This window comes from Bos mutus, chromosome 13 (assembly GCF_027580195.1).
Source record: "Bos mutus isolate GX-2022 chromosome 13, NWIPB_WYAK_1.1, whole genome shotgun sequence".
NCBI lineage: Eukaryota > Metazoa > Chordata > Mammalia > Artiodactyla > Bovidae > Bos > Bos mutus.
In genome coordinates this window covers 71761923-71783827 of record NC_091629.1, presented here as the reverse complement: position 1 = coordinate 71783827, position 21905 = coordinate 71761923, and the positions used below count along the sequence as shown (strand labels likewise).

Below are 21905 nucleotides of genomic sequence, written 5' to 3'. Positions count from 1 at the left end.
CCACAGCTGCGCCCACTCATCCAGCACAGTTTCTTCAGCCAACCACAGACCGATTCTCACTGTGTTCCCAGACTGCCTTGGCCCAAGTCTTCACGTCTTCATGAGGCCCTCTTTGCACCTTTTGCCTGAGGATCTTGAAGATGAGCTTGAGGTAATTCCACCAATTGTAGTGTCATTCTGGAACTGACTCATGCCTCAGATACACATTCCTCTGCATGATGTGCCATTTTCCACCATTAGGAACACATGTGCTAGAGGAATCAGTGAAGAACCTTCTCCCCCACAGAGGACATGTGCGAAGTGAAGAGAAAGTCACTCAGTCATGTCCAACTCTTTACGACCCCACGGACTATACAGTCCATGGAATTCTCTAGGCCAGAATACTGGAGTGGGCAGCCTTTCCCTTCTCCAGGGGATCTTCCCAACCCAGGGATTGAATCCAGGTCTCCTGCATTGCAGGCGGATTCTTTACCAGCTGAGCCACAAGGGAAACCCAAAGAATACTGGAGTGGGTAGCCTAGCCCTTCTCCAGGGGATCTTCACGACCCAGGAATTGAATTGGGGTCTCTTGAATTGCAGGCGGATTCTTTACCAACTGAGCTATCAGGGAAGCCCCAAGGACATGTGTGTGGAGAAGGAAATGGCAACCCACGCCAGTATTCTTGCCTGGAGAATCCCATAGACGGAGGAGTCTGGTGGGCTACAGTCCACGGGGTCGCAAAGAGTCGGACACGACTAAGCGAGCGACTTGACTTGAAGGACATGTGTGAAGTGAAGTCACTCAGTCATGTCTGACTCTTCGCGACCCCATGGACTGTAGCCTACCAGGCTCCTTCGTCCATGGGATTTTCCAGGCAAGAGTACTGGAGTGGGTTGCCATTTCCTTCTCCAGGGGATCTTCCCAACCCAGGGATCAAACCCAGGTCTCCTGCATTGTAGACAGACGCTTTACCGTCTGAGCCACCAGGGAAGCTAAGGACATGTGCATCTCACTATAAATTCATTTTTAATCTGTTTGCTAAACATTCATCAAGCATGTTACGTGAATGACACTACAGAATATAGAAATTAGTAAGACCAGCCTCTGACCTCTAAAAATTTCCAACCTGATAGGAAAGATACATGGACTGAACTCTCATCCCATTGCTAGCCCAGGGGGTCATTCCTGCTGCCTTCACCTCAGAAGCAGGTTTGTCATCTGCCCAGTTGTTTAAATCCAAAGCCTGGGACAGCCCTCAATTCCATGACGCTCCATCTCCATGATGACCACCCAGACCCAAGCCGCTGGTACCTCCCACACGGACTAAGGCAGCAGCTTCCTAAATGGTCTCTTGCTTCTACACTACCTTCTCCAAATGCGGCATGTACTGACATCTGCAGTAAATTAATCTTCACGTTCCTCTACTGCTTAAAGACATTTAACAGCTTCCCAGCACTCTTGGGAAACAGCCAAACTCTTTCCGGGGGTCTCCAAGGCCCACATCAGCTGGCCCCCTGTGCTCCCGGCATCCCGCCCTCTGGTGACTGCACCCATCTGCTCTACCCTCGCCCCACCTCCTGGCTGGATGCCACGTGCCTGCTTCCTCTTCCTCTGCCTGGAGATACCCGCCCACTTCCGGTCACACAAGCATCATCCTCACTCCACATGAGCCTTAAAGGAAATGTCCCCGCCTCAGGAGGCCTCTCCTGACCACTCCATCTAGGACTGCCCGAGGCAGTCTACTTTCATCTCATTTTCATTTTCTACCCTTATTCATAAACGACCTGTGATGGCTGCTCCCCTGGAGCGACCTGTAAGCCCACCAGGGCTCTTACTGGGAACTGTGTCCCCAAGGGGAGAACCATGCCTGCTTCTCAGGAGGGGCTGAGAAAAAGGACCTGCTGACAGACAAGTGCGCATCACAAAGAACAAGACAAGGCTGCCAGAGATGGAGCGATGAGCTGTGAGAAAGCCGTGGGAGGAGGCAGTTAGGAACAGCATCCAGAGGAGTCCGCGTGTACTGCGCCTCAAGGATGGGCAGACAGCACCACCAAAGGCACACCAGGCTCTGGGACTAGCATGACTGGTCCAGGGCAGTCTGAGCGACGAAGCGGGACCCAAAATGGAACAGCTGGTGCCCAGAGCAAGGGGGGGAGGGTGGGGTGGGGTCCAGCATGGATGATGGAGAGCTGAGCTGTCAACAGGGTGGGGAGGTTCACCCAGGCCTGGGATCTTAGGTTTCAGACCAGGAAAAATCACTGAAAAGTTCTGAGCGTGAAGCTGCTACATTCTGACCTACATTTCAAAGACATTGCGAAAAACCACTTTAGCTTAAATACAAGCGAACAACAACAAAACAGCATCACTTTTAAGAGAACAGCATCGTCTCCTGCGTTTGGAGGAGATCCATCTGTAAGGCCTGGGAGAGCGGGGCCCACAGCTGGCAACACTGCGTCCCAGAGCTCAGGCTGAATGCAGATCACTTTCTGTTTTCAGAGGCATGGAACAGTCACGTGTTACTGTCAAGCCTACCCAGAGTCGAAGCCGCCACCATCAAGCACAACGAAGCTGGTACCTGAATCCTGGGACAGGAAATGGGTTCCAAGCGGGGAGATGAATCCACCCGTGTAAACACGCTACATACTCCCGAAGATTCAAGCAGCCCCACAACACTGAACAGATGGGAACGTGCTTCTTAAATTGAAGACAACCCTAAACACCTGTGTGTTACATTAAACACAAATAAAGTGAGCATGTGAAAGACGCAGTCTCAGTCATGGTAGAAAGCTGCTGCTAAAACCACAGGGAGGAATTAAAGACCGACAACCTGACGAGCTTCCCTAGAACCAATAACCCAGCTGCTCTGAGACTGTTCTCATGTTTCAGGGGTCTTACCAATCACCAAGGGTTAGTCCAAGACAGATTTACCTAAACAAGCACAACTCTTCTCAGTAACCCTGTCATAAGATGGAAAGGCTTCATGAACGGTGCTGGCAAGAGCTGACAGAAGGGACCGGCCTGTGTGCACGTACAGGAGTTCTGCAAGGAGAGAGGGGCCCAGGAGTCTGCAGCCAGTGGTCTACTAACCAGACCTGGGCTTCAGTCTGCTTGCCGAGAGAAAGAAGAATCCAGAAACATGACTGAAGGCCCCCTCCCAGCTTTAAACTCCTACAACAGTGAAGAAAGTCCTTACAGGCGTGTCTACTGTCCACAAACAGGAGGACTGACCTGAGCTGGGGGACGAGGTATTTACACTTTATGAGAAGTGCTGAGCTGGGGGCAATGGGCCATGGAACCGGTTCCCAGGTGGGAAACCGTGCCCCACGTAGGGAAAGGCAGATAGGAACAGAGTCAGAGCACAGGCTGGGAATCAGGCCGACCTGGGCTCACACCATGGCTCTGACCCTGAAACTGTAGCGAGCAAACCTGTATGAACTCTCTACGTGTGTGAGAGAGAGTCACTGTGACATACAGGAGCTGACGAAGGCGAGGCACTCAGGACAGTGCCTGGGACAGTGACGACCAATGGACCATCAGTTCCGGAAGATGGCAGTGTTGTCAATTTTAACACATTTAGCTATGAGATTTACCTCCACCATTTTACACGAGATTCTCCTTGCAGGAAAGATAAAATTATGGACTCTCACACGCCTGGCAAGGACCCCAAAGTCCTTCCATCCACTTCTCTGTTTTGAGGCATTTTCGTGACGGTTTTGTGAATGGAACCATGGAGGACTCGGGCAATTAAGCTAACTGCTCAAGGTCACCACCACCAAGTCCATTTAAACCACCACCGTGTGTGGTCTCAGTGATCTCCTAGAGCCTGGAAGGAGTGAACATGACTCCCTGGGCATCTGAAGCCCTAAGAACCAAAGCTGATTCTGAGATTACACCACAGTTACAAAATCAAGTGGAAGTACCTGAGCCAAAGGGATTGTGCACTGAGTGATCCAAGTGTCAGCTCTAAATATTAGACTGCTATGAAGACAAGGAAGCCGTGATGAGCCTTCCCAATGCTGATTATCCTCATAATAGGATACTCATACACAGTGAGCACTGGAAAGGAACCTGAAAAATCGCTATGGCTGATGTGATAAAGGAGGGTTGACTGCAGAAGCTTTATTTACCTGATTTTTTCCTTAAGTAAGTGACTTTAATGGGGTCAACAGAGCAAACACAACCACAGGGACGACCCCAGGGAAGGCGAAGCTGCTGTCCACTCACCCTGGGTTGTACAGCATGACGGCGGAGAGGTTCTCGCGGGACTTGGACAGGTCACTCATGGACAAGCTGAGAGAGGACAGAAGGCCGCTCTAAGAGCAGACACAGGGCAGAGCGGTTACCTCAGCGGCAGGAGAAGGCCGTGCTCTGTGCGCACGCCTCTCTCCTGGGAGAGGCAGTGAGGGGCCCAGCACCCCCTGGAGCCCACACACAACTGCGCCCTCTGAGGACGGAAGCTGCGGCAGCCAGGCCCGGGGTCTATCCGGAACCCAAGCCACCCACTAAGACTAGCAGGGTCTCACCCCCGCACCGGAGCCACTCAGCCCCGAGGGGTTCCCTGACCTGCTGTTGCATCCAGGGAAGAGGGTATCCTGGCATCCCTGGCACACCCATGCTCTGGCAGGAGTAGGGCCCTGGCAGCAGCACCCACACCCAATGAGTGACAAAGAGGGACGGGGAGGAGGAGGGAGACCAGGAGAGCGAACGCTGTGCTCTGCTCCCACAGAAGGTTACGGGCAGGCCTGCTTCCTTCCCTCTCCTCCCTGCAACGGGGTCCCCAAAGGGCCCTCCAGGGAGACCTGGGCTGAGCAGACAGGAGGCTCAGAGGCTGGAAGCAGCGGCCCACAGAAGGCTGGGGTGGGGACTGCGCTTTCTGGTTATTCCCACCTAGGTCACTGGGGACCCGGCAGTCCTGGAAAAGCAGGCTGAGGCGCGGGGCTGAGAGACTTGGGGCGGGGAGCCGACGCCTCATGTGAGGGGCTGTGGGACTCAGGGCGGGGGGCTGACACCCTGTGTGAGGGGCCGTGGGACTCAGGGCGGGGGGCTGACACCCTGTGTGAGGGGCTGTGACTCGGGTGGGGCGTGAAACCCCATGTGAGGGGCTGTGACTCAGGGAGGGGAGCTGACAACCCTGGGTGAGGAATGAGTGACTCGGGGCGGGGGGCTGACACCACGGGTGAGGGACTGAGTGACTCGGGGCACGGGGCTGAAACCCTGCGTGAGGGGCTGTGACTCGGGGCACGGGGCTGAAACCCTGCGTGAGGGGCTGTGACTCGGGCACGGGGCTGAAACCCTGCGTGAGGGGCTGTGACTCGGGGCACGGGCTGAAACCCCTGCGTGAGGGGCTGTGACTCGGGGCACGGGGCTGAAACCCTGCGTGAGGGGCTGTGACTCGGGGCACGGGGCTGAAACCCTGCGTGAGGGGCTGTGACTCGGGGCACGGGGCTGAAACCCTGCGTGAGGGGCTGTGACTCGGGGCACGGGGCTGAAACCCTGCGTGAGGGGCTGTGACTCGGGGCGGGGGGCTGAAACCCTGCGTGAGGGGCTGTGACTCGGGCACGGGGCTGAAACCCTGCGTGAGGGCTGTGACTGGGGCACCTGAAACCCTGCGTGAGGGGCTGTGACTCGGGGCACGGGGCTGAAACCCTGCGTGAGGGGCTGTGACTCGGGGCACGGGGCTGAAACCCTGCGTGAGGGGCTGTGACTCGGGGCACGGGGCTGAAACCCCCTGCGTGAGGGGCTGTGACTGGGCACGGGCTGAAACCCTGTGTGAGGGCTGTGACTCGGGCGGGGCTGACACCCTGCGTGAGGGGCTGTGACTCGGGGCACGGGGCTGAAACCCTGCGTGAAGGGCTGTGTGACTCAGGGCGGGGGGCTGAAACCCTGTGTGAGGGGCTGTGTGACTCGGGGCGGGGGGCTGAAACCCTGTGTGAGGGGCTGTGACTCGGGGTGGGGGGCTGACGCCCTGTGTGAGGGGCTGTGACTCGGGGCGGGGGGCTGACGCCCTGTGTGAGGGGGTGTGACTTGGGGTGGGGGGCCGACACCCTGTGTGACGGGCTGTGACTTGGGGCGGGGGGCTGACACCCTGTGTGAGTGGCTGTGACTCGGGGCGGGGGGCTGACACCCTGTGTGAGGGGCTGTGACTCAGGGCAGGGGGCTGACACCCTGTGTGAGGGGGTGTGACTCGGGGTTGGGGGCTGATGCCCCGTGTGAGGGGCCGTGTGACTCGGTGTGGGGGGCTGACACCCTGTGTGAGGAATAAATGACTCAGGGCTGGGGGCTGATGCCCCGTGTGAGGGGCCGTGTGACTCGGTGTGGGGGGCTGACACCCTGTGTGAGGGGCTGTGACTCGGGGTGGGGGGCTGACACCCCGTGTGAGGGGCCATGTGACTTGGTGTGGGGGGCTGACACGCCGTGTGAGGGGCCATGTGACTCGGGGTGGGGGGCTGACACCCCGTGTGAGGGGCTAACACATCTGGGCCGGCATTCAGGGCTCAAGTCCCTGATCCCCACTTGCTGGCCACAAGACAGGCCAGTCTTAGTCTCTCCTCTCACTCGTCTGTGACTTGGGGGCACCAACGGCCTCTGTGGACACAAAGTGGTTCACAGGGAGGCTCCGCACGGTGCCTGCCACACAGACATCTCTGCTCTGACTTGATTCTCTTCCTCCATCTAAGCTCAGCACGGTGCACTAGAGCTAGACAGAGTCTCTCCCTCTCACCCCTTCCCTTCCCTCTCTGCTCCTTGGCCCACATCCCCATCTAGCGCTTCAAGCGCCCCTGGACGTCCCCATCAAACAAGCTGCAATCTCTTCCAGGTGTTCACCTGTCCTAAACTCACCCCTTCTCTGTTTCACAGCCCGATCAAAATCCAACTTACTGGGAATGAAAATAAGCAGTGAGCAAAGTTTTAGATGAAAGTGATTCTGATCTGGAAGTAACTCTTAAAACAGACACTCCCGAGTGGAGGGCACCCTCCACTTAATGTGAGAGGGTGTCCACCCCCTTTCGGGGGATGGGGACGCAGGGCCTAAGAGGAGGCTGGAGAGCCGCCTGTCTCCTCCCATGCGGTACCTCTCTCACTATTCTACTCCACCAGCCCACCGTCCGCGGGGAAACCAACTCCCTGGAGTCAATCCAGATTGCGGGCTGGTTCCTGCCCCAGGAAGTCTAATTGCTAGAGCCAAAGCGGAGACCCCTCTTCCCCCACCCCCAGCTCCCCCCAGAGTGGACCTGACTCCCTGGGATTCCACGCTGCTCACCTTCCTCTTCTCCCTGAGCTTGGCGGCCTCCTTTGGGTGGTTAAAACGAAACATGTTGGTTCTTCCCAAGAGGATCATGGCACCTAAGAACACACAGAAATAGCAATGAGTTTACAGTGAGCAACCTGGTCAGCGGAGGACACTCTAACATGGAATTCCACGGCTGAGATGGGATTCCCAGGAATGAGAGGAGGCTTTCATCCCAAAAGTCTGCTTACACCAGCCAATTCTAAACCTTCAAATGCTTTTATTTTTTACAGCCAAGTGTCACAATATTTATGTCACCCAGGGCAGAAGTGAGGGGTTTAAGTACTACAAAATCATACAAGATTCAAAACTTAATATACAAATAATTAGACTTTTGACTGTTGAGAAGAAAAACAGAAAGCAGTTCACCAAAGAGATGTTGGGAAAGCAAACAAAGCCTAGGGTCACCAATTTAGGAAATGTTTATTAATGCCAATGAAGCAAAAACCTCAAAAGATGGTGCTTTCAAAAGAAAAAACACAGTGAAACTGCCAGAGCACAGGCCGCTGTTACTAACATCTCCCTCAGAATTTGACAGGAAAGAAAACGTGCACGTGGAGCGTCTATTTCCTGTAAAGACGCTGCTCCTTGTGAAAATCCTGTTAAAACTGAAATGGCTACATTAGACACACAAGAAGGGCTCCTTCTGACTGACAAGGCTCCAAACTGTACAAAGGGAAGAAGGATGGAATGTAAATGCACAAGGGTGACAAAATCATTAGGTGCGGAGACAACTTTCAGCTTGACTAAGCCAATAAGCAAAAAGGCACTTTCTAAGGTCAGAGCTGTCCAAAGCTTGCCCAGATGTCACAGGAAGCAGTGAACTCCCCGTCCCTGGAAGCAGTTAAAAGATGCACTATCTGAGTTGGTCCCACCCGCCAATCAATGCAGGAGTCATAAGATCTAACCCAGGTTAGATCCCTGGGTTGGGAAGATCACCTGAAGTAGGGCGTGGCAACCCACTCCAGGATTCTTGCCTGGAGAATCCCATGGACAGAGGAGCCTGGTGGGCTACAGTCCATAGGTTGCCCAGAGTTGGACATGACTGAAGCAACTTAGCACACAAGCACATATCACACCTGAGAGTCTATTAAGCCTTCAGAACAGACCCCATGTTCAACCTGTGCCCTGAAAATGAAGGCAACATATGTGTGAAGATAAGACATTTGTATGAGGAGTCTTCAACCATGAAGGATCAAAGAGATGAGTTCATCACGGTGCAGGATGGGGAGACAGACTCTGGCATCGAGGTCCTCTGCTGGGTCTCACAGGACAAGCAGAGAACAAGAGAGGTGCCCACGTGAGGTTGACCAGGGAGAGGGGCTAGGCCTGAGACCAGAGATAGGTCTCCTGAGACTGGAGAAAGGACAGTCAAGTCCAGCCAAAACACAGGGCATGTGAAATAGCAGCAAGAACCCATATTGGACAGATGAGGTAGAAAGAGACCACAGAGAACTAGCAGCCAGGATAAAGAATTTGCAACACAAAGGTCAGAGAAAAAAATTCAGGTCCTGGATGTGTTTTGTGTGCCCCATGCAAATTTAAATTAAAAAAAAAAAAAATCAACAGTGAAAACTCCACAGTTCTCAAATCAAAGTCTGAGTTTCTGGCTTCCCTTCAAAAATTAGGGGATCTGGTGTCAGGAGGTCAGTACTGTCACTGGGCTGCTGCCGGCTGCCTCCCCTGGACAGGGCACGTGACTTCTGGTTGGCCACAGCCATCAGTGTCTATTGGGTACCAGCTCCCCCTGGACTCTGAAGGTAGCATCAATATCCCACATGGCCACTCTGGAGCTTCAGACCAGCATATCCATATGCCTACTTCACATACTGTCTCAGAATCTCAAAGGAGCTTCAAATCCAATACAGTTAAAACCTAATGGGTTTGGATCATAACCAAGGGAGTAACCAAAGTACTGGTTCTGGTGACTACTGTTATTTAGCAGAAATGGAGCCAAGAGCAGAAGGATACAGTTTGGGGAGACTCAGAAGGGCAGCAGTGGATATTATCCACCCAACAATCTGCTTATCTTCCTCACATAAAACTGGATTCATATATTTCCCAATTATGGAAAGGCACCATAACCATAATGAAGAAAGGTGTTTCCCGTGCCTTTTATGACTGGGACTCAAAACTGTGTGCCACACAGAAAGTCAAAAATCAAACAGCCGTGCCCAGGATATATGTGTATTTAATGCTCTTAAAGTGACATTAGAGATTAATAAGGCAATCTCATTTGAGGTGTTAATTACCTCTAATCGAATTTTTTTTTCCTGTTAATCAAATGTCCAGCCATGCAAGTTGAAAATTGCTAAAATATGTTAATGGAAAAATAGGATAGTATCTCAGAGACATATTTCATATTGTATTAAATGAATGAAAATAATCTTGCCACCCATGTATGTGCATGAAATACACATAAAAATCTCTTTGAGGAGTTATAAAAGAAAACAAAACCACCGGTGACTGTTCCTTGCTTCCATCCACATAATGTGTAAAAACTGCTTGGCACGTAAAAGGGACTCCGTTAAGGCTGGTCCCTTCTCTTTCCTCCACTATATTCCTTTCCGGAACAAACCTACTGGCAGTGCTTCCTTCTTACAAGATGCCGCTGTGCATCCATTCACTCAACAGATACTGAGTGGGTACTTACTGTGCTCATCACTGTGACAAGCACTAGGGGTGAGGATGCAAAGAGGAACGAGTTAGACACACGCCTTGTCCTCAGGGAGCTTGTAAATAAGGAGACAGAGGTCCCGTAGCAAACAACTTCACCAGCAAACGCAGAGCCGCAATCGAAGGAGCGAGGCGCTGCCTCGGGCTCATGGGGCACCTGAGAACGGAGCGGGGTGCAAGGAGAGGTTAGGAAGGATGCCCTGCGGGAGGCGGTGCCTCAGACAAGCGCGGGGTGGGGCGGCGGTGGGGGGGGCACAGGAGAGCAAATGCAGCAGAGACAGGAACAGACGATGATGATGGGAGACACAGAAGCAGAAACCGAGGACAGTACTGCCCAAGATGAGACTTGAGAGGCAGGGAGGGACAGGGCACGCGGAGTCCCTCAGCACACAGTGAGGCGCCTTGGATTTCATGTCCAAGCAACAGGAAGACCTGAAGGCCCTTGTGCAACAGCAGCATCACGTGACTGGACTTGAGTTTCAATTCCAACTCTTCCTACTGTTTGAAAAATGAACCAGAGAGCAAGAGGAGATGTAGATAAACAAGGCAGGTGACTATTGCAGCTGTCTGGGTCAAAGATGCTGGTGGCTCAGCACTGGGTGAGAGGGAGGCATAAAAGGAAGGGAAATGAGCAGACTGGGAGACACCCGGAGATAACATGGCCAGGACTCATGCTGGTGAGGAAGACGGCTCTTGGCTGGGGAGCTGTTCACACTGAATGAGAACACCTGAAAAGGATCAAGCTTGGGTTGGGGCAGAAATACTGAGTTTGGTTTTAGACATAATGAATTTGAGATGCCTTTTGCAGGTAGAAGGGCGTGAAGCTCCAGAAGAAACGCTGGGAGCTCTCTCAATCTGTCCATCTACCAACCTACCCACCTTCATACCTACTTACTCATATACATATATACACATATATACACACATCAGATCAGATCAGATCAGTCGCTCAGTCGTGTCCGACTCTTTGCAACCCCATGAATCGCAGCACGCCAAGCCTCCCTGTCCATCACCAACTCCCGGAGTTCACCCAGACTCACGTCCATCGAGTCAGTGATGCCATCCAGCCATCTCATCCTCTGTCGTCCCCTTCTCCTCCTGCCCCCAATCCCTCCCAGCATCAGAGTCTTTTCCAATGAGTCAACTCTTCGTATGAGGTGGCCAAAGTACTGGAGTTTCAGCTTTAGCATCATTCCTTCCAAAGTAATCCCAGGGCTGATCTCCTTCAGAATAGACTGGTTGGATCTCCTTGCAGTCCAAGGGACTCTCAAGAGTCTTCTCCAACACCACAGTTCAAAAGCATCAATTCTTCAGTGCTCAGCCTTCTTCACAGTCCAACTCTCACATCCATACATGACTACAGGAAAAACCATAGCCTTGACTACTCATGCGTATTTTTGATAATCTGGTGTTCTGTGCTGAAATATAGAATATTTTAAGATGTTTTCCTGATGCTGGCAAGTATACTTTTGAAAGAACCCCTGGTTTTTGTCAAGTACATTCTGTTAAATGATGGAAATGAAGAAATTTAGAAAGTTAAGAATTGCTTTTTAATCCTAACAATAACCAAAAAAAATTACATGAGATACAGACCTCAAAATATACAGACAGATGGCTACACACACATACATATGTATATCTCTATCTAAGATCTGTGCATATACACGTGTACATATAAACACATGCATCTCTACAGATACTAGGTAGGAATGTGTACACACACATGTGCATATATGTGTGTGCATGAGAGTGTGCTACATCTCTCTCTATATTTGAGTCATCTCTAATAAAGGAAGCCACAGCTGTGGGAAAGTCACCTGGGGAGAGGACAGAAAGGTGGGAATCAAGAGAGCCCAATGCCGAGTACCTAAAGGAACTCAGCTTTTAACAGCTGAGTAGAAGAGGATGAACCCCTACAGTGAACAGAGAAGGGTCATCAGAGGGGGAGAAGGAAAACCTCAGAAGCCAGGGAAGTCATGGTCGGGGTCTCCCGAGCACACAACTCATTCAAGAAGTTTGTGTATTCTTCTGTTTACTTGACCCATCAATCAACTACACTTCAATAAAACAAAACAGAAAGAGAAAAAGAAGTTGTCTGTGTATGAAGAGAAAGAGAGTTCATGCTGGCTGGAGCAGGGAGATGACAGATCCCATGGGATATTTTTGTTTAAAGGAGACTTGTGAGTATATTTAAAAAGCAAAAAGCTGAAGGGAAAGAGGCAACAAAGGAATGGATGAGAGTGACTGGTGTGCAAGGCCTTCGTAAGAGACCCAGCGCCTGTGTTCTGCCTGCAGTAAACCCTCAAGGGCTCAGGGCCCTCATCAAGTCCTCAACACTTCCTTCTAGATCTCAAATTTTCTAACTGTGATTGACTCCTTCATCTGAGGTTAATGCGATTAATCACAGCAGATGGACTTTCTGTGATGCACTTAATTTGCATGTTCAGAGTGTAGCTAAACCTCCTTGAAATATATGATGGCATCTTTGAGATCCCTTGAGATCCTGTTAAATACTTGAGGACAGACAAATCCCAGGTAGTCTTAAAAGGGGATGGAGCAAAAACAACATTATAAAAGGTAGACAAAGACCCTCATTAACAGAAAAAACAGCTTTACTGACATCTCCTGTGAATGAAACCACTGAACAAGACTTCATAGGAGATTTTCCATCTTAATATTTCAGGCACGCTGAAAAAAATTAATCACATAAACATTTCTACTGATTTCTAAGGAGTGTTGTGATAATAATCACTAATATCACTATTAATTACAGTCCTCAAATTTCATGTGAGATTTTTCTAATTCTGCTACAGCCCAAATAAATCAACTGTTTGAAATCAAAAGGTGTCAAATAAATATTTCTGAGGCGATGGTGTTTGAATTATTTCATTCTAAGTTACCATTAATAAAAACACATAAGACAACTGTATTCCCAAAAGGGCAAGGTCAAATGTAATATGAGCTTCCTGGCCAAAAAAAACAGGGGACCATTTGAAACTGTGCTTCAGGGCTCCAAATTCTGCATTTAATCCTAGTTCTGAAAGCCCCTCCTCAGCAACTTCCTCCCCAGTATACACACAATATAAGGCCTTGCACAACCACTCTCAATGAAGGACAAGTTTTCATTTTCCATACAACAGTCAGAAAAGCAGGGTGCGATGAGGGGGTGGGAGGGAGGCTCAAGGGGCAAGGGATATGTGTATTCTTACGGCTGATTCACAGTGTTGTATAGCAGAAACCAACACAATACGGTAAAGCAATTACCCTCCAATTAAAAATAAATTTTTAAAAAGTTTAAAGATAAAAAAAAGAAAAGCAAAGCTCTTGTCTGGAAAAATTTTCTGGAATGGTATCACATGAAAAGTTGAGTGAGGTAGAACAGGTGAAGCTCTCATTTCCTAGTTCAAGCTAAAAGAAACTTTCCTTGTGTATGATAATTTTAAGTCATATAAAGGATCTTTAAAACACTTAACGCTAAAATAAGTTAAGATGACAGCACCAATTAGGGGACCTCAGTTCATTTCAGTTCAGTTGCTCAGTCATGTCCTACTCTGCGACCCCATGAATCGCAGCACATCAGGCCTCCCTGTCCATCACCTGACAGAGTCTAATGTCCACTAACACGTGCCAATACTTAAGAACATTGACATAATATGTCCTAGGTCTGGGACTCTTGTGACACTAGCTTTTAAGACACCTGAAATATAGCAATTTCCCTCTATCTCAAAGGTGGTTTTGGACAGCAAGACAGGGAAGACTTAAGATTTGTCATGGTGCTGGTGGAGGGTACGAAATTTTTACATGAACACTAACACATTCTTACAGGTCACATGGCTTGGGCCTGACAGCTGGCTCAGGTGAGTGCCTTGCACTGGGCATCAAACATAGCAGGTATAAAGCTTGTCATCAGATGGCCCATTAGCATTTGTGAAGGATGTAAATGCATGTGACACCTTACCAAACAGCCACCTGGGCCCTGTACTCTCCTTTTCAATGTTTATATTCAAATGTGGATTTGCAACCTGCTGCTTTAGATAAACCACTTTTTTACTTTATTTTTTTTACTTCGTCACTCAGTTGTGTTGGACTCTTTGAGACCTCATCGACTGTCCATGGAATTCTCCACGCCAGAATACTGGAGTGGGTAGCCTTTCCCTTCTCCAGAGGATCTTCCCAACCCAGGGATCAAACCTAGATCTCCCACATTGCAGGTGGATTCTTTACCAGCTGAGCCACAAGGGAAGCCCAAGAATACTAGAGTGGGTGGCCTATCCCTTCTCTAGGGGATCTTCCTGACCCAGAAATCACACCAGGGTCTCCTGCATTGCAGGCGGATACTTTACCAACTGAGCTATCAGGGAAGCCCCTTGTTCACTTCTGGTGAAGTGAAAATTGCAAATTATATTCTGGGACTCTGGAGAATAAAGAAAACTGATTTTTGGTCTTCATTATTGAGATTGCTAGCCAAATAATCAACAAGGATCATTTGCTCCAACTGTGTACACAGGTTTAGTGTGGAGCTTTATAAAATTTCAAGATGTGCCAGTCCCATCCCCGCCAAAGCCATTTTCAGTTGCATGTGCGTGGGTGTGGGGTGAGTGGGAGATGAATCTTTTCCTCTTAAAGCCTCGGGGGAGATACAGTAGACAAGAAAATATTAGATTCTGCAGCACTGAATGGAAGATAGTACACTAAGTGGTCAAACTCTCAGCACAGTGGCCCTTCAGTATCCAGAAGGGTTTGTCCAGATCATCGCCTCCTCCCACCCCCAGGGAGACCAGTGTCCAGGACACTCAAGTCCCTTATGTAGAAGGGCCTGCTGCTGCTGCTGCTAAGTCACTATGTAGAAGGGCCTAGTACCTGCATATACCTACACACAGCCTCCTGTACACTTTAAACTACTCCAGCTTACTTAGAATATCTAACAGAATGTAAATGCTATGTAAATAGTTGTAAATACAATGTAAATGATATGTAAATAACCGCCAGAGCATGGAAAATTTGAAGTTTTGCTTTCTGGAACTTTTTCCCTGAATAGTTTTAATCTGCAGTTGTTGGCTGGATTCACTGGGATGCAAAACCACATACAAAGGGCTGACTGCCATTTTCTTTCCATTCATACCTGGTAGCTCATACTCTGTTACCAGCAATACAGCTTACTCTGTCAGTAACAATCTCAACTATTCAGCTCTTGCTTCCAACACCCACCAAGCTGTCCATATTCTAGCCTTCCTTCCAAAATGCCCTCTTCTCCCCTCTCCCTCAACACGGACGGTCTCCTAACTGCATCAACTCCTTTTCTTTACGGCTCACCCTCAAGCCTCCTCTGGACTACATAAAAACTGGGCTGTCCTTCACCTCCATGAATACGTTCTTGTTGCCCTGACTGGTGAGCACCTTCTGCAGAAAATCCATGCCACCAGCCTGGGATCTGGGAATGCTACAAATCTGCCACGACTCAGCAGCCAAGGTTACTTGGTCTCCCGCTACTCTGCTCCCCACCTCACCCACTTTCCAGCCTTTAGATAATTCTTCATTAGACACTTTGGCCAAGTATATCTAAGTCACTTTTCACCAAGGACCATTATGACAAATTCATTCATTTCGGAACTCAGCTTTGGGTAAATCTGTCCTTTCTCATCAGTCTGAAGCTGCTCTAGAGGACAAGTTTTGGTTCTGCCCATCGTGGAGCAGCACCCTCCACCTCAGTTGTGAGAGATCACGAATAATAAATGTAAAGATGCAGACAGGAGAAGAGAAGGGTTTAAAGAAACTGACATATGGTTGTCTCCTGGGCCAAAGCCTGGGGCAAGAATGTGTGGTCACCCTTGGTCTTCATTCTAGAGTGTGCATCAGAGTCACCTGTAGGACTTGTGGGGTCAAAAGAATCTAGATTGCTTGGCCCATCTCCAGATGTTCTGATTGGGTGGGTCAGCGATGGGGCCTAGGAAATTGCATTTTGAAAGGCTCCCCCCCCCAGGTAATGCTGACCGTGCTGATCTGGGGACACACTAAAACTGCTGGCTTTGGGTATAGTCTTTAAGAATAGTTAGGTTTCTGATGCTCAACAGTCTCTCCTGAAGTAATCATACACATGCAAGTGACAGGTGTCAGCTTTGCGGATCTCCAATTAGAGGAAGATGTCTAATGACAGCTTAAGGGCAAGGGCAAGGGAGTTGAAGGGGAGATGAGACAGTGTGATCTGCTGGCTTTTTGTGAAGTGTGGAAGGTCTCTTCTGTTCTCCAGACAGCTTGGCTAAACTGCTTGAAAATTCATCTCCCTTTCTAGTTGCACTAAAATTCTTTTGTAATTTGTCATTGAAAATTCATAGCAGCCCTTCGGCAGATGAGAATGCTATCAAGGCTCCTGAGTTCCACTCCACCTGCTCCCTCCAAGAGCTGGAATACATGCCAGTACATTTTGGCGCTGAAGCATGGCACATTCAAATGCACTGAAGGGTGAAGTCCCTGGACGGACTTGCTGCAGCACTGCTCACAGGAGAGGTGAGCGAGCAATGGCTCTGACAAACCAGCCAGATGAGCGGAGTCCACTGCTGCTGAATGGAAAATTCACTACGTTCAGCAACGATCACCTTTAATATATACATACTGGAGTAAAAAGAAAAAAAAATAATTAAAGTAAGAAAGAACAGTTCCTAGCAATTCTAAGACAAACGTTGAAATACATTTTTAATGATACCTCATTTGGTTTTTGTACATTTCATATTAAACATATGAAAAAATGGAAAAAAAAAAACTAAGATCTGAGACTCTATCAAAAACAACTCAAGGCCCAGGGATTAGACACCTGAGTCAATGCATCCTTTATTCTCTGGCAAAGGCCTCCTCTTTCTATGGAATCATGGGAGTGAGAGAAACTACACTTCATAGAACACATCCACTGAAGAGCAAGGTTAGATGCGACGCTGCAAATCCCACCACTGTCCCTAGAGGGACCCAAGAAAGAGGCGAAAAGCTTCAGGTGCAGAGTCCTAGACATATACAATATACATGTCATCACAGTTACTTTTCAGAGTATTAGCAAATACGTTTCTTTCTAATGACTTTACCAGATTAAAACATTCCTGTTATTAAGGCAGAGGAACTACTATTTATGCAATCTGAATGAAGTTAAGGCAGTTGACCGATACAGGTAAAAAAATTTCCCCTGCCAATGGTGACAATCTGCTAAACACAGATAAATCTCCTACTAGTTGTTCTTGCCTGGAGAACCTCAGGGATGGGGGAGCCTGGTGGGCTGCCGTCTAGGGGGTCGCACAGAGTCGGACACGACTGAAGTGACTTAGCGTTACTTGACATTCACAAGTGTATTAGGTAATTTTTATAAGGAAATGGGAATTACTACATGATGTGCTTTTTAATGGCACAGCCTAACCAGCACATTTCCAAATGAATACTAATATACTAATGAAAGAGACATTTAAATACCAAGTATCAGCAATATTTACTGGGGCTTCCCACATGGCTCAGTAATACAGAATCTGCAAGGTAGGAGACGTGTGTTCAATCCCTAAGTTGAGAAGATTCCCTGAAAGAAAATGGCAACCTACTACAGTATTCTTGCCTGGGAAATCTCATGGACAGAGGAGCCTGGCAGGTTACAGTCCACAGAGTCACAGAGAGTTGGACATGATTGAGTGACTGAGCATGCAAGCACCAGCAATATACTGGTGGTGGTGGTTTAGACACTAAGTCGTGTCCGACTCTTGCGACCCCATGGACAGAAGAGCCTGGCAGGCTACATACAGTCCACGGGATTCTCCAGGCAAGAATACTGGAGTGGGTCGCCATTTCCTTCTCCAGGGGACCTTCCCAACCCAGGAATCGAACCCGGGTCTCCTGCATTGTAGGTGGATTCTTTACCAACTGAGTTACAAGGGAAGCCCAACAATACACTAGAGACTGGTAAAAAGATAGGAAGCTGCTAGTGAACCATAAATCCAGTCAAATGCAGAGTTAATACAGTTAAATCATGTTATATTTTAATATCTGCAGTCTCTGTTCTTGATACCTTTACTTAAAAATAGTTTCATGTGTTCCCCATCCTATGGCAGATTCATTTTGATATTTGGCAAAACTAATACAATTATGTAAAGTTTAAAAATAAAATAAAATTAGGGAAAAAAAACAGTTTCATGAAAAAAAATTTTTTTTAATTTTTAAAAAAATGACTTCATGAGTAAAAAAGCCAAGGTAGTTTTTGGAGTATGAATACCCTGCTGTTTTTAATCTATGTTCCTGTTATTATTAGGTTTTAATAAAGTGCATATACCTTTTGAGGAGTTTGGTTTTTCTTTAAAAATAAAATCTTATAGCTGAACATGCTCCTGAATTTCTGCCTGATTAAGCCCCTCCTCACTTCTCTCCAAAGATTAATACTATTCTAAAATAGGCATGTGTCCATAAGATCCAGCAATCCCACCCTGGGTATATACCCAGACAAAGCCACAATTCTAAAAGGTACATGCACCCAACGTTCATAGCAGCACCAGCTACAATACCCAGGACGTGGAAGCAATCTAAATATCCATCGACAGGTGAACAGATAACTAGGAGATGTGGTACATACATAGAATGGAATATCACTCAGCCATTAAAAAGAATGAAATAATGTATTTGCAGTAACATGGATGGACCTAGAGAAAAACAAATACCAAATGATATCACTTAGATGTAGAATCTAAAATACTACACAAATGAACATATGTATGAAATGGAGACAGACTCACGGCATAAAGAACAGACTTGTGGTTGCCAAGGGAGAGGGGAGTAAAGGAGGGATGGCGTGGGAGCTTGGGATTACTGAATGGATAAATAACAAGGCCCAACTGTGGAACACAGAGAACTATATTCAATATCCTGTGACAAACCATAATGGAAGAGAATATGTAAAAGAACACATATGTATAACTGAGTCACTTTGCTGCATAGCAGAAATTAAACACAATAGTGTAAGTCAACTATACTTCAACAAAATTTTTGAAGAAGTAGGCATGTGTCTCATTCATATCATTTTTGCTATATGTTTTGTAACCACAAACAATATATAATATTTTCTCTGTTTAAAAAACATGTTCCAGTTCTTACTTTAGTAATCTTCGAAAAAAAAATTTTTTTCAAGAAAATTTAAATGGAGAATTCTAACCCTTACTTTTCCAAAGAAAAGTACACGTTTTTCCCTTGAAGGGATCTTACAGTCTTAAAGTGTGCAGGGTTTTTTTTTTTAAGTTACCATTTTACCTCTCTTCTGTAATGCCCTGAAACATAAAGTCAGCTTACGTTTCTCTGCCCTAAGACCTACTATGGCATTTATATTTAATGCACTGTGTTTTAATGCTTTAGCATTTCTCTGTCAATTTCATTAACATCCACACTGAGAAAGCTGCTGAGCAACAGAGTAGAATTCCAGAGGAACTCAGCCCATCAGGTCTGAAAACCATGCCACCAGGGTAATAAAACAATTAAGAGTGCCCAAAGGGGAAGATAGTCCTGACAATTCAAGTTAACCTTAAATGCCAATTAGGACTCCTACTTTCCTTGGACATGTCGTAGCTTCCATGCAAAGTTCAAAAATTTAGTTCTAGCCATTCCTAAAACTCGAATAGGCATATTTTTCAGATGGACTTTATAAGTTTTAAGATTTTAAAATCACTTAATGAAAACACTGCACAGGAGATATTTATTATTTACCTTCCATGCTCCATTCCACAAGAGAACCAGAGACATAATCATCACTACGTAAACAGACGGCAATGGAATGATGAAGGAATAACGCTATTAGATAGCATCCCGGACTCAGTGGACGAGAACATGAGCTCACTTGGAAGCTTGGCGTGCTCTGGTCCATGGGGTCACAAAGAGCTGGACATGACTTAATGACTGAACAACAATGGAATTATAAGCCATTTCCATGAACTAAATGAATAAGCTAGTAATTTTTACGGGATGAGGAAGGTAACTCCAATACAAAACACTAAATTTTAGGCTGTTCACATATGAAACAAGATATGCTCTAAAAGTCCCTTTTTCAATACGTCGTTTAGAACTCTGGAATCATTTTCTCACAAAAATATCATTACACATAACAGTCAGCTTCCAGGAAAATCCACAAGAGACTAACCCATAACATGGCAGGTGGTCACTGGAATTTCATTAGGTTGCTCAGCAGCCTTCTCAGCATCCAATGGCCAGGACTGTGGGTGCTATAAGTTCTAGATGCTCCAGGGAAACACGACTGGAGCAGGGAATGCACAGGAGGAGACTGCCTGATGGCCGGAAAACACAGCCAGGTAGATCCAGCAGTTGACACCGACATCTGTGGGCTATTTGTATTCAAGCACTGCTCATGCTAAAGAATGTCCCCAAACCAATCTCAACTATAACTCCTTCTCTAACTCCCTGTGAGTGATTCCACAGACACACCAGGCTGCATCTGGAAGAGCAATGCACTCAGAAGTCCTGGAGCCAGACAACAGAATTCTGTGGGCCTCTTTTCCACCCAGTTTTAAATCAATATCTTCAAAGGCCCTTTGTGCCCAAAATGATCGAAACAGATGATTATAGAATAAATATAAGAAAGGGTTTTTTCCTTTCTGTTTTTGAGCAGTTAATGTATACAGCTACGTTCAGAATTTTGTATACATGAATAAACACAGTTCAACAAGCACATAAATTAAAAATCTTCAATTTTATTGGAGAAAATAGATGAAAATTCAAATATGAGAAGAGGCATAGTGAATAAACCCAAGTGTCAAGATGGAAATACATTTTTTTTAGATGTGAGCAAACTGAATGAAATTAGAATCTTAACTTCTCAAAGGACATTTTAGTACAACAAAACAATTCTAAAATTTCTTTGAAAAAATTAAGAGGCATGAATAGCAGAAAAACTACCCAGATAAAAACAGAAATTATAGCGTATTATAATATAATATATAAGTATTGTAGAACTGATGATGAAGCTGAAACTCCAATACTTTGGCCACTTGATGCAAAGAGCTGACTCATTTGAAAAGACCCTGATGCTGGAAAGATTGAAGGCAAAAGGAGAAGGGGCAGCAGAGGATGAGATGGTTAGATAGCACCCCCAACTCAATGAACATGCATCTGAGCAGACTCTGAGAGAGAGAAGAAGATAGGGAAGCCTGGCGTGCTGCAGTCCATGGGGTCACAAAGAGCTGGACACAGCTTAGCAACTGGGTAACAGCAGCAACATAACACAACAAGCATTTAGACTGTGTGATATAAGCACAAAAGTAGAAACACAAGAGTCCTGGAACAGAGTAGAGAGCCAAGAAACAGACATGACTTTTTATTTTTGGTAAACTAAGTTTCTTCATAAGGGAGGTGGTGGGAAGGTTTATGCTAATGGTATACCAATGTGGGGAAAAATTAAATTAGGTCTACACTTTATACACCAGTGAACCTCAAAAGCATGAGATATTTCAAAATGATTCCAGAGGTGCACTCATGCATTAACAAGGATACTGAAAACCAGTACAAGTTGCTCATAAAATTCTGTAACAGTCAACGCCATCATCGTCACAAGGGCACCTCCCTCTGACCCAACTGAGGGAGACGCAGCCAGCACAGAGGTCTCTGCACGACATGGAGACACATCCTCGCCTCTCATCATGACCCCTGCACCACCCCGCTGCCTGAAGCAACAGCAGCAGGACCCTCCCCTGAGGTCCTAAGGCCCTGACAGAGGACAGCCAGGTGGTCTGGCTGTGGTCCAGATCCAGTTACAGAATTCATTTGCGGGGTCATCTGTCAACTGGGTGCCCTCTAGTTAGCCCTGCTGTTCACACGCGGGCCTGTGTGTTCCCGGGCAGGGGCTGCCACTGAAGAGCCTTACACGGTGACGTTTTGTCTGCCAGCCAGTTATGGTGACTTCCTGAGCCCAGGGCAGAGACAGCTTCTCACATGATTAACAGTGCT

General features: G+C 47.4%; 1 protein-coding gene across 5 annotated transcripts in view; it reads right to left on the bottom strand.

The window, feature by feature from the left end:
- KIF16B (kinesin family member 16B) overlaps positions 1 to 21905 on the bottom strand; it is a 306272-nt gene that overhangs the window by 126493 nt on the left and 157874 nt on the right. For all 5 annotated transcript variants that reach the window (XM_070381955.1, XM_070381956.1, XM_070381958.1 and 2 more), the window contains exons 16-17: positions 7242 to 7324; positions 4205 to 4293 (exon numbers count right to left, since the gene is read on the bottom strand). In XM_070381955.1, the coding sequence (XP_070238056.1) occupies positions 4205 to 4293; positions 7242 to 7324 (172 nt within the window). The remainder of the gene's footprint in view (positions 1 to 4204; positions 4294 to 7241; positions 7325 to 21905) is intronic.